The sequence below is a fragment of the Penicillium brevicompactum genome (genome assembly GCF_028827555.1).
Source record: "Penicillium brevicompactum strain IBT 35665 chromosome Unknown utg000006l_segment0_segment0, whole genome shotgun sequence".
Classification (NCBI taxonomy): Eukaryota; Fungi; Ascomycota; class Eurotiomycetes; order Eurotiales; family Aspergillaceae; genus Penicillium; species Penicillium brevicompactum.
The window spans coordinates 6,603,867-6,618,089 of record NW_026623209.1 but is presented as its reverse complement, the minus strand read 5'-3'; the positions used below and the strand labels follow the sequence as shown (position 1 = coordinate 6,618,089).

General features: G+C 46.9%; 6 protein-coding genes across 6 annotated transcripts; 3 read left to right on the top strand and 3 right to left on the bottom strand.

Annotated features, from left to right (window-relative positions):
• Positions 1 to 699: 699 nt before the first annotated feature.
• N7506_010735 (acyl-CoA dehydrogenase family protein) lies at positions 700 to 2,185 on the top strand (the record flags this gene model as incomplete). Its single annotated transcript, XM_056960028.1, has 3 exons — positions 700 to 886; positions 943 to 1,928; positions 1,991 to 2,185. The coding sequence occupies 3 exons, from the start codon at positions 700 to 702 to the stop codon at positions 2,183 to 2,185; spliced, it is 1,368 nt and encodes a 455-aa protein (XP_056809418.1).
• Positions 2,186 to 2,820: 635 nt separating this feature from the next.
• On the top strand, positions 2,821 to 4,617 carry N7506_010734 (uncharacterized protein; the record flags this gene model as incomplete). The annotated part of the gene is made up of 3 exons (XM_056960027.1): positions 2,821 to 3,004; positions 3,058 to 3,075; positions 3,125 to 4,617. The coding sequence occupies 3 exons, from the start codon at positions 2,821 to 2,823 to the stop codon at positions 4,615 to 4,617; spliced, it is 1,695 nt and encodes a 564-aa protein (XP_056809417.1).
• Positions 4,618 to 4,820: 203 nt separating this feature from the next.
• N7506_010733 (uncharacterized protein) lies at positions 4,821 to 6,323 on the bottom strand (the record flags this gene model as incomplete). Its single annotated transcript, XM_056960026.1, has 4 exons — positions 4,821 to 5,609; positions 5,682 to 5,942; positions 6,002 to 6,099; positions 6,155 to 6,323. 4 exons carry the CDS (start codon positions 6,321 to 6,323, stop codon positions 4,821 to 4,823), a joined length of 1,317 nt encoding a protein of 438 aa, XP_056809416.1.
• Positions 6,324 to 9,167: 2,844 nt separating this feature from the next.
• Positions 9,168 to 9,503, bottom strand: N7506_010732 (uncharacterized protein; the record flags this gene model as incomplete). The annotated part of the gene is made up of 2 exons (XM_056960025.1): positions 9,168 to 9,266; positions 9,378 to 9,503. The coding sequence occupies 2 exons, from the start codon at positions 9,501 to 9,503 to the stop codon at positions 9,168 to 9,170; spliced, it is 225 nt and encodes a 74-aa protein (XP_056809415.1).
• A 221-nt stretch (positions 9,504 to 9,724) lies between these two features.
• N7506_010731 (glycoside hydrolase family 28 protein) lies at positions 9,725 to 11,021 on the bottom strand (the record flags this gene model as incomplete). Its single annotated transcript, XM_056960024.1, has 5 exons — positions 9,725 to 10,053; positions 10,106 to 10,235; positions 10,289 to 10,447; positions 10,473 to 10,712; positions 10,770 to 11,021. The coding sequence occupies 5 exons, from the start codon at positions 11,019 to 11,021 to the stop codon at positions 9,725 to 9,727; spliced, it is 1,110 nt and encodes a 369-aa protein (XP_056809414.1).
• Positions 11,022 to 12,249: 1,228 nt separating this feature from the next.
• Positions 12,250 to 14,082, top strand: N7506_010730 (MFS transporter; the record flags this gene model as incomplete). The annotated part of the gene is made up of 1 exon (XM_056960023.1): positions 12,250 to 14,082. One exon carries the CDS (start codon positions 12,250 to 12,252, stop codon positions 14,080 to 14,082), a length of 1,833 nt encoding a protein of 610 aa, XP_056809413.1.
• Between the last annotated feature and the right edge of the window lie 141 nt (positions 14,083 to 14,223).

Below are 14,223 nucleotides of genomic sequence, written 5' to 3'. Positions count from 1 at the left end.
TTCCAATATACCCTATACCCTCGTACCGTCCGATATTTGAAGTTATGCAGAGCACGAGAAGAGGAATCTATTGAAATGTCATTTATTGTGGGAGACCCCAGGAGACAAGAAGAGAGTGGGGGAAGGTGAAGTTCTGGGTGAGCTCTGGGTCAAGTATCCTGCGGGAGCCTCGCCAATCTGGCAGCCACGGGCTTTGACAGAAGTACTGTTTTTTGCCTTTTGGCTCTTCACACTAAATTTGTGCAACTTACGCACTCTCTACTCCGTACACATCCATCTGACAATCCTCTCAAATATTTTATCACAGTAAAACTTGCCCGATATGTGCCAGTGCATGGACAAAGCGATCTGTTTCCAACCATGGATGGTAGGTAGTAACAATTCACTCCGTAGGTACGGAGTAAGGAGTAGTGAGTAAATTCATGCTTGGGATATCAGGCCTTGGAGCTGGTAATCTCATCACCCCCATCGACCTTTTCTCTTCCTTTTCTTCACTCTTCACTCTTCACTCTTCCACGGAATTGACGCCAACTAATATACTCCTGATCTAACCCCCAAGTCCCAACTTTTCCTTGTCTCACACGATGCAAAAGTCCCATCGCCGAGGTCCGAATGCGGGGAAGGCTCAAAGCTTGGAAGCTACTCTGACCCCGACTCAAGCTCTACTTACGACTCCGTTTCCTCCGCTATATCACTAAGATGAATTTCGATATCCCAGCCGACCTCAAATCTTACCTGGAATCTCTGGATACCTTTATTCAGTCCACACTGTTGCCACTTCAGCACTTCGGTGACAACAATCGATTCTTCGATCATCGCCGAGAGCATGCGCGGACCGACTGGGACAACGGTGGGAAACCAAGAAAAGAATGGGAAGATCTGCTAGGTGGTTCTCACTAGGCCCAGAAAGTTTCAAGGGCTGATTTGTTTTCTTCATGGCAGACAAGGCTCGCACAATGGCCGACGATGCGGGGTTTTACAGATTCGCTCTGCCTCGCGCCTATGGAGGACAGTCGCATCCGAATACCAACCTGTGGATGTCGGTTATTCGTTGCCATCTATCCTCGCATCCTGTGTACGGCGGGGGCCTAGGACTTGCAAATGACCTACAGAACGAACATAGCGTAGTTGGGAACTTTCCTGACATACTCATGCTTCACCATTTTGGTAATGCCGAGCAAAAACAGACTTTTATTGATGCACGTCTGCGTGGAGAGTTTCGAACGACATTTGGACTTACAGAACCGGGCCATGGCAGTGACGCCACGTTCATGTCGACTACAGCTTGCCGAATTCGCGCAGGATTCCAAATAAATGGTGTGAAGAAGTGGCAAACAGGAGCCCATCGTTGTACACACTTTCTCATTTTCGCGCGGACATCTGGCAGCCCAGGTTCGGCACAAGGTATCACTGCGTTCCTGGTCCCTCGTGAAACATTAGGGGTTCGGATCTCCAGTTATGAGTGGACACTCAACATGCCGACCGATCATGCGACTGTGGAGCTGGACGGGGCATGGGTGCCTGAATCGGCGGTTTTAGGATGCATCGACGAAGGTCTAGCCATCGCTCAGACGTTCGTTCATGAGAACCGACTTCGCCAGGCAGCTAGCTCCTGTGGGGCCGCACAGTATTGCCTGGATCGAAGCATCGAACGCGCCCGAGCGCGAAAGGTTTGGGGCGATGGCAAGACGCTGGCGGACAACCAAGCCATTCAGTTTCCTGTTGTTGAGCTGATGACCCAGGTGAAGATGTTGCAACTGTTTATATTCAAGACCAGTTGGGAGATGGATCGCATTGTGACCGACTGTGAGCTCAACGGGCAGGTCTCGCCATGGGCCGCCATTGAACGTCGACTAAGTGACCAGGTGGCCATGTGTAACTTCTGGGCAAATCGGTTATGTTGTCAAGCGGCCGACCGCGCAATCCAAGTGGGTCCCCCCTTTCCCCCCTTGGATACAATCATCTCGAACATCACTGACTATGTAGTCAGATTCATGGAGGTGACGGATACTCTCGCCACTATCCGTTTGAGCACATCTATCGTCATTTCCGTCGTTATCGGATTACTGAAGGGGCGGAGGAGATTCAGATGCGCAAGATCGGCGCATTTCTGTTTGGGTTTGCAGGCCCTCAGAAGAATATGAAGTCGGCTGAGCGCCTCCAGGAGTCAAAAGCCAAAATATGAGTGCATGTAAGACCCGGGTTGAGGATGATGGGAACACAGACGACTATGGATCAATACCTAACTCCATGTCGGAGTATGAAACGGGTTCATTTCGCAATTTGAGCCCGGACGGTCCAAGTCAATCTCTCATCCAGGTGGCGAACATCGTTTGGTCCCTTCTTTGCCATTTGACCTACTTCCAAGTTCATGGAGACTCCTCGTAGGGTCCGATTGACTTTTTTGACTCTCAGTATCTCCCACCAATTGCGGCCTTAGGAAGAGACCCACTGGAATCGTCGGCATGAAGCTTATGAGCTCATGTGCCTATGAGGTTGAAACCCCCCCTTTACATGCTAGATGACTGTTCAGATCCAAAGAAACGTTTGATGAAACATTAATACGGAGTACTCTATTACAATATTCATATATCCAAGTTTCGGCAATCTTCCGAGTCTCGCCACTATGTCTTTGCCTTCCGAATGGGCCGATTTACCTAAGAAGAAAATTTCTCCACGTCCTAAAGAACCCCACCGAGTGTTCAAGCGAAAACGGAATTTGGAGCTCTTCCAAAGAAAAAAAAAATAGCTCTTCAATAACATCCTACGATAAATGGGAACTATCATCACGATTTGATCTGATTTTCACGGTAGTCTAATATGGCTATTCACGAGAACTCAGTTGACGCCAAAGACTCTGCGTCTGCATCCATCTCCGCACAGCCAGAGAATGTCTTCCGGGATACCAAGAAGTCCGATGCCGAGCAGAGCTACAATGGTGACTCTAATCCTCGGGAGCTAAAGCGCAAGCTGAAGAGCAGACATTTGCAGATGATTGCGATCGGTAAGTGCATTTTCTGCCAACAATCGGCGATTGCTAACAGGATTGTCCTCCAGGTGGAACCATCGGCACAGGTGCGATACCATATTAGCTCGGAGTTTTGACGGGCGTTAACTTTTACAGGTCTCTTTATTTCCAGTGGCACCGCTATCGCCGAATCCGGTCCGGCAGGCGCATTAATCGCCTATCTCTTTGTCGGCTCCATCGTTTATTCTGTAATGGGCTCCTTGGGTGAAGTTGCAACCTTCATCCCCATTCCCGGCGCTTTCACCTCCTACGCTGCCCGCTTGATTGATCCCAGCCTCGGCTTCTCTATGGGCTGGATCTACTGGTTCAACTGGGCCTCCACATTCGCTGTTGAATTAACCGCCACGGGAACAATCATTCAATACTGGGATCCGAGCTTGAACATCGCTATCTTCATTGGAGTTTTTTGGGTCTTTATCACAGCTCTGAACTTCCTCCCCGTCAGTTTCTATGGCGAGTTGGAATTCTGGTTCTCCACTATCAAAGTGGCTACTGTGATTGGGTTCATGATCTTCGCGATATGCATCGACCGCGGAGTTGGAGATCAAGGGTATCTGGGCTTCAAGTACTGGCACAGCCCCGGAGCCTTTGCAACATATCTCATCGACACACCGGAATCCGTCGGCAAGTTTGTTGGATTCTGGGCGGTTTTGATTCAAGCCGGATTTTCCTATCAAGGTACGGAACTGGTCGGTGTCGCTGCGGGAGAAACCGAAAATCCTCAGAAGACAGTTCCCTCTGCTATCCGCAAGACATTTGTTCGGATCCTTCTCTTCTTCGTTTTAACGATGTTCTTCATTGGGCTTGTAGTTCCTTATGACAACCCGAGACTTGCTACCACAACCACTAATGCCTCATCATCCCCAATGGTTATTGCGGCTGATTTGGCAGGTGTGAAGGTGCTTCCCAGCCTGATCAATGCGGTTCTCCTGACCGTGGTCTTATCGGCTGCGAATTCCAACGTTTACAGCGGTAGCAGAATATTGACTGGGCTGGCAAACGAAGGATTTGCCCCTTCCTGCTTCGGTTGGGTGACTAAGTCTGGTGTCCCATACGTCAGCGTGATGTTCACTGCTTTATTCGGTCTTCTGGGTTTCATGAATGTTTCCAACGACGCTGGCCAAGTCTTCAATTGGCTGGTGAATCTTTCTAGCGTGGCAGGTTTCGTCACCTGGGCTTCCATTAACGCCTGCCATATTGCATTCATGCGTGCTTTGGCAACTCGGGGTATCTCTCGTGACTCTCTCCCTTACAAGGCTATCTTGCAGCCATATTTGGCCTGGTACGGATTGTTTTTCAACATTCTCATTGCGCTTACCCAGGGTTTCACTGCCTTTATCCCACATTTCCGAGTGACGGACTTCTTTGTCGCTTATATATGTCCCATTGTCTTTGTGGTGCTCTATATTGGACACAAGATCTTCTATCGTACATCATTCGTGCGCTCGGTTGATGCTGATCTCGACACTGGTCGATTGCACTTTGAAAAGGAAGTCTCTCCCCCGAAGGCGTGGTACAAGAGAGTCTGGGGCTGGGCCACAACCACTCGTCGAGCTATCCGGGATGCATTTACTATCTCTCACTATTAGCGCACAGCATTGTTCAGTAGTTCAGTGAAGCTACCTACACTATTTGCAAAGCCGGCCTCGGGACCCGTGGACCTCGGAGTTTGACACATCAACCATTCAAATATATAGATATTGATTCAGGTGCTAGGTATGTCCTTTTCGTCGCAACTAGGCAAACAATCATAACAGTCTTCCAAATGAAAAACAACGAGTTCATGGCTCAATCATATCCACTTGAACTGGCGCGCAACTACGCAAATCCCGCCCATCAGTGCACTGGCACCGGTACACACTATCAGTGTGCCATAACCGCTTCCGTATGCCCCTGCAGCACGCTCCTTCCAAGGATACCCCTTGAGTAAGGCTTCACTCAACGGACCACTGACGACATTGCCGATCCCACGGCCAGTTTCCATGAATGGGAAAATGACAGTTGCGTCTGCGCAGGGGTTAGCCTTTTGGACCTCGTTGGATACACCAGCCCAGGTGGAGGAAAAGCCACCCGCGAGCAGACCGTAGGCAACACAGAATATATAGAGGGGAGGGATGCTTGTGGCAAAGCCCCATATAAAGAAAACAGAAATAACGGTCCCAACCGTGGAGATCAAGATACACGTCGAGATGTGGTACCTATCAGAGAGGAAGCCCATCAGGACTGACCCAAAGACCTGGAAAAGGTTCACCAGTGTTACCGTTAAGGAGGCCATGAAGTCGCTGGCCCCTAGACTGCGCGCAAATTTCGGCAGATAAATTGTGGGTAGGAAGAAACCAATTGCTTCCAAAGTGTTTCCAAGCTGATAAATGATGAAGACTTTGTTGTATAAGAAACGAAAGTTGAGACGATGGTACGCGATTTCCGTGGTTGTCAATCTCGGCCGGTGGAAGTAGATGAACGGCATTGCAAGGATGAACAATGTCACCGACGAAATTTGAAGAGTTGCTGCAATACCATATTTACCGAGAAGCCACTGTATCGCCAGGGGGAATATGATACCCGATACACCAGATCCGGCCTGTTGTGAACGATTAGCCAGTGTCCATTTGGAACCATGTTGGTCACATCTAGCACAATATCGTTTACTCACCCAAACCACGCCGAACGCAAGACCTTTCCGCTTGACGAACCACTCTGACATGAAGAGAATCGTTGGCGTGTAGGCTAAGCAGCCACCGATGCCGAATCCGATGCCTTGAGATAAGAGAAGATGTGTAACGTTCGTCGAAAACGAGCTCAGTGCCAGTGACAAGCACATTATCACGACTCCAATGCTCGAAACCCAGCGCGAAATCTTGGGAACTAAGATCATCAGGATGATGGCCAATGGGGCCAATAGATATGCAATGCCCTGTTGTATGCATGTCAGAAGTCAGACCCGTACACTATTTACCATTGACTCAAACCCACCATTGCGCAAGTTCCAATGCTGGCGATGCTCCCCGATCCTTGAAATGGTTCATGCGTGCTGTAGTAGTCCTCGAAGATCCCAAACGCAAATGCATAGCCTGAAATGTGTCAGCTCGAACCTGACCAAGCGCGGAATGATCGGTTGGTACCTACCCCAGACCAAGGCCTCAAGCATTGCCGAGGCGATCAGGAAGAGCCATGCCTGAGGACCTCCATCGACCGGAGGTAAGTCTTTGTCTTCTAGTATTATTTGGGTGTCGGATTGTTGATCAGACGGTGTGCTTTGGCTAGTCAGGCTGGTAGGATACTCCTTGGATTCCATCGTGTCTTGATAACTTTCTGATCTTGCAAGACGCTATACCGATGTTTCGTCTGGGTGTTCTCAGAGTGAGATATATGTGCATGAAGAACCTAGCATAGGCTTCCATGGGACTCTTTATCACAGAAAGGACTTTTTGCCAAAGCAGCCAAGATCAGCGTGGGGGGCCAAATAAGCTAGCGGCAGCTAGCAGCATGACGAAATAAAATCTCCTTGGAAAGAATCTACCAATTGGCGTGCCAGAATCTTTTGCAGAGGCACATACATACCTGGAATCCAGGAAGTTCGGGTCCCAGTAATGTGATGTTGGATCCCTAGATGTGCTAACTAGGACGGCTTGGTCAATCACATGTTCAGTTCATCGCTGTGCTGTTGTGTCGTTTGAGTTTCATTTCCATTGGACCTCTTTCACACATCACATATTTTCAATCTTTTGGTATATGAGCTTTGTAGACACGTTTGTCGCATAGGAGAACTTCGTTGTATTTCGGCCTGAATTGAAGCTGTGTCGATCAAATGCGGGATCTGCTCCAGCACTGGACCAAGCGAAATGGCGAAATGTCAACAGTGTCAAAACCTGCCCCACTGAGCAGCTGCATAAGCTACCCACTTAAATGCCTAGCTTGGCAATGGAATGTTGATCAGAATCATTGCAAAGCGTGGAGAGCTCAGAAGGCTCTAAGTTGATGATACATAAGTATCCGACCCACTGTCATTGGTAGAGATGTCCGGCAAGGGAGAAGAATTCAGGTGAAAAGAGTGGAGACAGATTATCCTTGCTGAGTGCAGACTGGTAGCTACATAGTGTAGAAACCCAAATTGTAGAAAAAGCATCACCAAACTCTTAGTGAAATGGTTTCTGCTGACCCAGAACGTCAAGTGCCTGTTCCAAGATTGAACCGAGGAAAGAAACCTACTTCTGGATCATTGTCAGCGGGGAGCATTCATGTCTCTCTGACTGAGCATGAATGACTGCCGGGAGATGGGAGGGGAGGGGGCAATTCGCCTGCAACATTCCAAGTTCCTGCCCACGCAAGCTTTTCGATCACGCCTGGCGTGGTGTCAGGTTTGCAACTGTCGAGCATTCATCTTCAGTCACCATATAGCTTTATTTGTTGGATCTTCAAGCCTTTAAAATCCGGATATCTCTTCATCGGTGCACATCTTCAGCGAAGTGTGAATAATGCCCCGCCTCAACGCACGTTCAGACATACCCGTCATCTGTTTTTATTGTAAAATATTAGTGGGCGACTTCCCCCGCTCATCCACCAATTCACCATAGTTTTAGAGATACACATACTCATGAGCATAGTCACGATGGATCTCTTCGTATGTATTGAGTTGAAGACACGCCCAGCAAAGACGTAAGCCTTCGAAATCAGACATCACATTCCTAACTAACGTAATCGGTAAGCGAGTCGCCATTGTAAGCGAGTCGCCATCTGTCCATATACCATTTATTTTAAATGCAGTTTTCTTAACCAAAACTCCATTAAATTCAATTAGCTAAACTGTAGCACTATTGGAACATGCATTTTTTCTATGACCCTGATTTCCACATGCACCGCATTTCGGTAATGCCCTTGTTCGGGGCTGTAAAGGTCTCGAGATCTGCTTACGAGCTCGAGTAATGCGGGCTATTTGGATCTCAATTGGCTCTACACGTAATTTACGAATCTCCTGAACTGAGAGATCCCCTTCGTGAGCTATTTGTCTGTTCGATTGAGTCTGCTTTTGTTTTTGCTTCTTATTGGCAGCACGTAATTCACTATTTTCTTTAGCTAAAATTGTAATACCTTATAACGCGAGTTAACAATCTTTAATAAGTTAGTTTAATACGCGTTTTAATAGACTCGATAGATTTCAAGAGCCTGTACAAAGTAAAGTTTTAATTAATGAAGTTTATCAACGAAGTTATTTCTTGATAAAAAGGGTTTTTAAACTAAAATTCTAATTTAATTTACTACCCTAGCTTATTAAGGAAATTAGAGTTCGAAAACGAATATTAAGTTTTAATAATACCTAATCTAGAAAAAAAGATACTAAACTAGTAACTATAAAACTATTTTTAATAGTCTCTAATTTAAATATTTTATTTTAAATAAAAAGATATATTTTAAGGAAATCAAATTTATCAATATAATTAATCTCATTTTATATTTTTATTTTAACTATCCGACTATATAAATATTTTAACATCATAAAATAACTAATATCAAATAGTTATAAAAGATAAGATAAATATATAAGTATATAGATTAAAATAATATCATTTTTTTTACAAAATTTATCGAATTTTGAGGTTAAATAACTTCTATAACTATTAAAGATTAAAAATTGATATTATCTTTTCACACATAAAGAAGTTAATAGAATAAATAGTTTTTTAAGCTATCAAAAACCAATTTTATTAGATATCTAGCCGTTTAGGCTAATTTTAAATTTCTAAATATCTAGAAAATTATTGAATCAAGATTCAATAAAAATTTTCCTTTTAAAAATCATATATAGAGAAAGCGCCTATTTTAAAATATTTATATATTTAATAGTAGTTATCTATTCGCAATTTCCTAATTATAAAAATGATCGTCGACTATAGTATTCACTTCTTATAATAACTTTTACAGTTACTATTAATCCTATTATAAAACTAGTCTTATTAAAATTATAAATATTATTATTATTAATATCATATTAAAAAATGGTTTTTTAAATAAGTATAAATTATTCACTAATAATCTTTAGATCTTCATATTTTACCCGCTTATAATTATAATATCTTAAGAAACGATTTGAAAGCTCAAGATACCTTTTTACAAAATTGTAAATCCATTTTTTACTAACTATTTAAACTGGTATAGTTTCACACACTACAAATAGAATATTCGCAATTTCTCGTACAGTAATAGACCGAAGCGCTACTCCATGATCATCAAATAAAAGGATCTATTTTCGAAGAGATTCCTCTTCAATTTCAGTCAATTTAGTTAAATTTGCGCGTGTAGTAGTTCGTTCAATACGACCGAAGAGACAGTCACGTAAAGTAGATCACGACACGTTAAACGTACGAGCAGCGAGGGCAATTGTGGCTATTTCTTGTTTTTTGATAGCCTGGATAGCTAATAAGATCCTACCCTCTTGTTCAGCTGAATTTTTTGAGGTTTGAGAGCGAATTGGTGGCATGGTGGGTGGTTGAATTAATTAAGTTCTAATTCATGGACGCGTTTTGGGGCGGATGGCGACTCGCTTACAATGGCGACTCGCTTACCGATTACGTTATCCAATTAAGGAAAATTTCCTGGGGTTTGGGGACGCGTTGGACAATGTACAAGATACGAGGGTGCTAATAAACCTCCATTGGACTTGACATTTGAAAAGCTCCCCATTCATATGACCTGGATGGCTCAGCAACTGGCGCCACTGGGAAGGTTCTTACAGGCGCTGCTCGTCTTTCCGCCGGTCACACTGACGCTTTTCCAGGTCCAATCATAGCATGCTCCTGTAGCACAAAGAATGTAGACGTTTGTCGCACCGCTTTCTACGGAGCCCCCGACACCATCCAGAGTAAGGTCGGTAATTGGTACACCATCAGTTGGGGTGCCAGTGGGACTGCCGTTCTCATAGTCCTGTTCGATGACAACTCCGTATTTTGTTATGCCCGAAAGCGTTATGTCCTTGTAGGTGATGTTCTTAACAGATCCAGTTGCGTCGTAGACTGTCTTTATCCGTACACCTACACGAGATATTAGGATACAGCATGTATCAGTGGGTACACATGCACTCACCATTTTGAGAATCTCTGACCTCCGAACTCTCGATCACAACATTGGCGACATCGTTGTCACTGCGTCCACCCACAGAGCCAATGGATAAGCCATGTCCACCCGAGCAAAGACCGCCGGTAAACGTGATGTCCTAGTGCTTGATGTCAGCGTACACTTCGATACCCACAGTGATTGTGGTCGTACCGTTCCTGAGTTGATTGCCAAGCAGTCATCTTGGTTGTAGACAGTCGCACCGGTAATTGTAATTCCGGTGCTCGATCCCACGTCGAATGCATCTGTGTTGTGACCCCCCCTGCGTATCGCCGTCGCTGTTGTCGATGGTGATATCGCTGAGTGTGAGGTCTGTTGCGCCGTTGATACTAAAGACTTGCACCGGTGAGTTGACGATGTGAATATCGCTGATGGCGGAAGACGACATCTTGTGGGCATAGAAAAACTTGGGCTTGGTTTTGCCGCCATTTGAGCCCTCGCCATCCCACCAACGGCTACCATCGCCATTGAGTGTTGCACCGGAAGCACCTTTGACGGTGATTTTGGTGCCGGAGACGGATATCAAGGGTCCTGCCCATTCCTTATACCCAAACGTCGTTTCGCCTTCGAATATTACCTACGCAGGAGTAGTGTCAGCAGCATGGTCATGCGAACCGATAGTTGACTCCCGTACAGTGGTCCCGTCATTTAGCCCAGTCAAGTCCAGTGTGGTCCCAGATGGAACTGCAACTGCCGAAAGTACAATTGTGGCACAAGCAGTCTTTGACTTGCTCGCTGATGAGGCACCATTCGACCCAGAGAAGGTGCAGCTTGTTGCCCGCTGCTCCAGATGCGGGGCTGCCGTAACCTGGGCTTTGGCTGGATCAGGGATTGCATGCGCTATCACAGCTCCGAAGAGACCGATGGCAAGGAGCTTTAATTTCATAACCGTGGTAGAACAATGATTGCCGTCAGGCTGAGGGAGACTGAAGTCGATATTGCGCGCTGTATCGACGTGGAAACTGCTCTTTCAACAGATCGATTCATTCTCTAATTATACCTTTGATATTCCTGGGATTGTTGATCTTTCCACGGCGGGAAATTTGCCAGTTCCTCCACGTAGGAAGATTGATCGGAGAGATTGAACCCTCCAATGCCATGGTCAAAGCAAACGGACAAATTGACTCGCTGCAAGTTTGCTTGTCTCATTTTGGGGATCGACATCTCGATATGACATCGCTTAGGGAGAGATGTAGAAATTGCCACGAATGGGAGGGCGGCTGCATTTTAGTCAAGCAATTCCATTCGTGGAATGGGACCGAAAGAAGCTTTCTCCGCGACGTGCCGCCCCGGCCACGGTTGGCTCCTGTCTCAAATTGAGAAGGCTAGGATGCATCAAGCCAGAAATGTTTCCGGATGTTACTCCGTCATGGTTCTGCAGGTCGCATATAGGCTGCCATTTTTCGACTGCGCATTGTACTCCGTACGAAGTAAGCTGATGACGATTTGCCGAAGATCAACACAAGGACCCATGCAAACCATGCAAACCATGCAAACTACTTAAATCGTCTCCCTCGCGTTTCGCTTCGACTGCCAGAAATTCCACAATGGTTGCACTACCCCCGTCCTACGTACAGACTTCAACTATGACTACGGAGTACGGAGTACGGAGTACGCCTTTCGGTCAAGCGCGTTCTGCTGAATTGGGTGCCTGAGGCTTGAGGGGAAGCCCGGCAGTTCACGCCTCCAAGTGCCGAAATTGCGAAACCACTTCAACTGGGATTCAACATGGAATCTCCTATCAGCCCCTGACTCTCGGTCAAATTTCTCGGCTTGGCTGATTCAGCGTACCTGTTATTGCAAACTCTTGGATACGTACGGAGTACCAAGACACAACAAAGAAATACAATAACAAAACTCCACTTCTCAACCGCGGTCCCCCAGCAGCAAATCAAAACGATGATGTCGCCTCGGCTTGCCGAAGACTGAGCCGAACCTTGACTGGATACTAGGCTTGGTCAGTCCACACGGTGGATACACCCATGAGCTACTTGTACAATGGTGTAACATGCCCATGTGGTAATCATGGAACTCGTTTTCATCGCCAAGCCGATCATGTCACCGCGCGTGGGATTTTGCTCCCACCTCTCTCCGCCATCCCTGGTCTGTTCATCATGGCGACCGATTTCGAAGCGTCGCGCCCAAAACGGATCCCCTATTGGCGAATCCTGACCGATCAGGGTGTGGTCACCCCCGAGATCATTCAATATCCATACGTGGGATCAGGAACAGAAGAAGATCCTTTCGTGGTTGAATGGATTCCGCATGATCCACGCAACCCGATGAGTTTTGACACTCGCCTCAAATGGACATACACTATCATTGTCGCCTTTGCCACGTTTGCGGTGTCAATGGCCTCTTCGGCCTATGCTGGCAGTATCAGTGAAGTGATCAAAGAGTTCGACGTGAGTGAAGAGATGGCCACGCTAGGTGTATCGTTGTTTGTGCTTGGGTTTGCCGTTGGTCCACTACTTTGGGCACCCCTCTGTGAACTCATCGGTCGCCAGACCGTGTTTCTGGTAACCTTCCTCTCCCTGTCTGCCTTCTGTGCCGGCGCAATCGGCTCGCAAAATGTGTGGACTTTGATCATTCTACGATTCTTCGCTGGTTCCTTCGGTTCTTCTCCACTTACCAATGCCGGAGGTGTAATTGCCGATATCTTCACTGCGGATCAGCGTGGACTTGCGACAAGTCTTTTCGCAGGAGCCCCCTTCCTTGGGCCCACCTTGGGTCCGGTGATTGGGGGATTTTTGGGTGAATATGGGACGGCCAATCATTTTCTTGGCTGGCGATGGGTTCAGGTGTTCTTGGCCGTCTTTACGGGCTTGATTTGGATCGTGCAGGGTCTGATGATCCCTGAAACGTATGCTCCTCTCTTGCTCGCCAAAAGGGCAGGTCGTTTGTCTGCCCTCACTGGCCATGTCTACCGTAGCAAGGTTGAGATTGATCGTGGTCGGGTATCAGCTCGAGATGCCTTCACTGCGGCACTGTCGCGCCCGTGGATCCTGCTGTTCTCGGAACCCATTGTCTTACTACTCTCGCTTTACATGGCTATTGTCTATGGTACACTTTACATGCTGTTTGATGCATTCCCTATCGTCTTCCAGAATATCCGTGGCTGGAGTGAGGGTGTTGGAAGTCTTCCATTCCTTGCGGTCATGATTGGCATGATGACGGCTGTCGGTTTGAATATGTACGACAATAAACGCTATGTACGTATCCATAAAGCACACGGCGGATTTGCACCGCCCGAAGCTCGGCTTCCTCCCACCATGTGGGGTGGCCTAGCGATCCCAGTCGGGCTTTTTTGGTTCGCATGGACAAACTCCGAATCTATCCCATGGATAGTGAGTGTGCTGGCAACGGCTCCATTTGGATTTGGCATGGTCCTTGTTTTTCTTGGAATCATGAACTATCTCATTGACTCATACACAATCTATGCTGCGTCTGTTCTCGCAGCCAACTCGATCATTCGATCATGCTTCGGCGCTGCATTTCCGCTGTTCACAACATACATGTACGAGAACCTTGGAATACACTGGGCGTCGTGCATCCCCGCATTCTTGTCTCTTGCTTGTGCGCCTTTTCCATTCATCTTCTATCACTACGGGCCTGTGATTCGTCGCAGATGCAAATATGCTGCGGAGGCGGATAGTTTCATGCGCACCTTGGCTCAGAAGGCGAAGGTTCAGGAAGCGGGGGATGAAAGATTCCCTGAGCCCAAAGCCGAGGGTTCTCCGCGTCACGCCAACGCCCCAGAGGAAATCACACCGGCTGATGACTCTCTGTCAATGTTGTCCCGCTCGTCGTTGGAACGCACTCAGACTGCCTACGATGCCAATCCTTACGATGTCGATCATGTGAACACTCACAAATCCGCAATCACTCGTCGATCGCATTCCACAAAAGCCCGTCGATCGTGGTTCTCCGACCTTTGGCGCAAATAAAGGGCTTGGGATCAATTTTCTCCGTTCGCTGCCTCCCTCATTTCGTATTCCATACCTACCTAATCCCGCCCCCGCCCGCCCCTACTGGGTTTCGAGTTGTAATTTTATTGCAATGTCCTTCCAAGGTTACGCTATTGATCA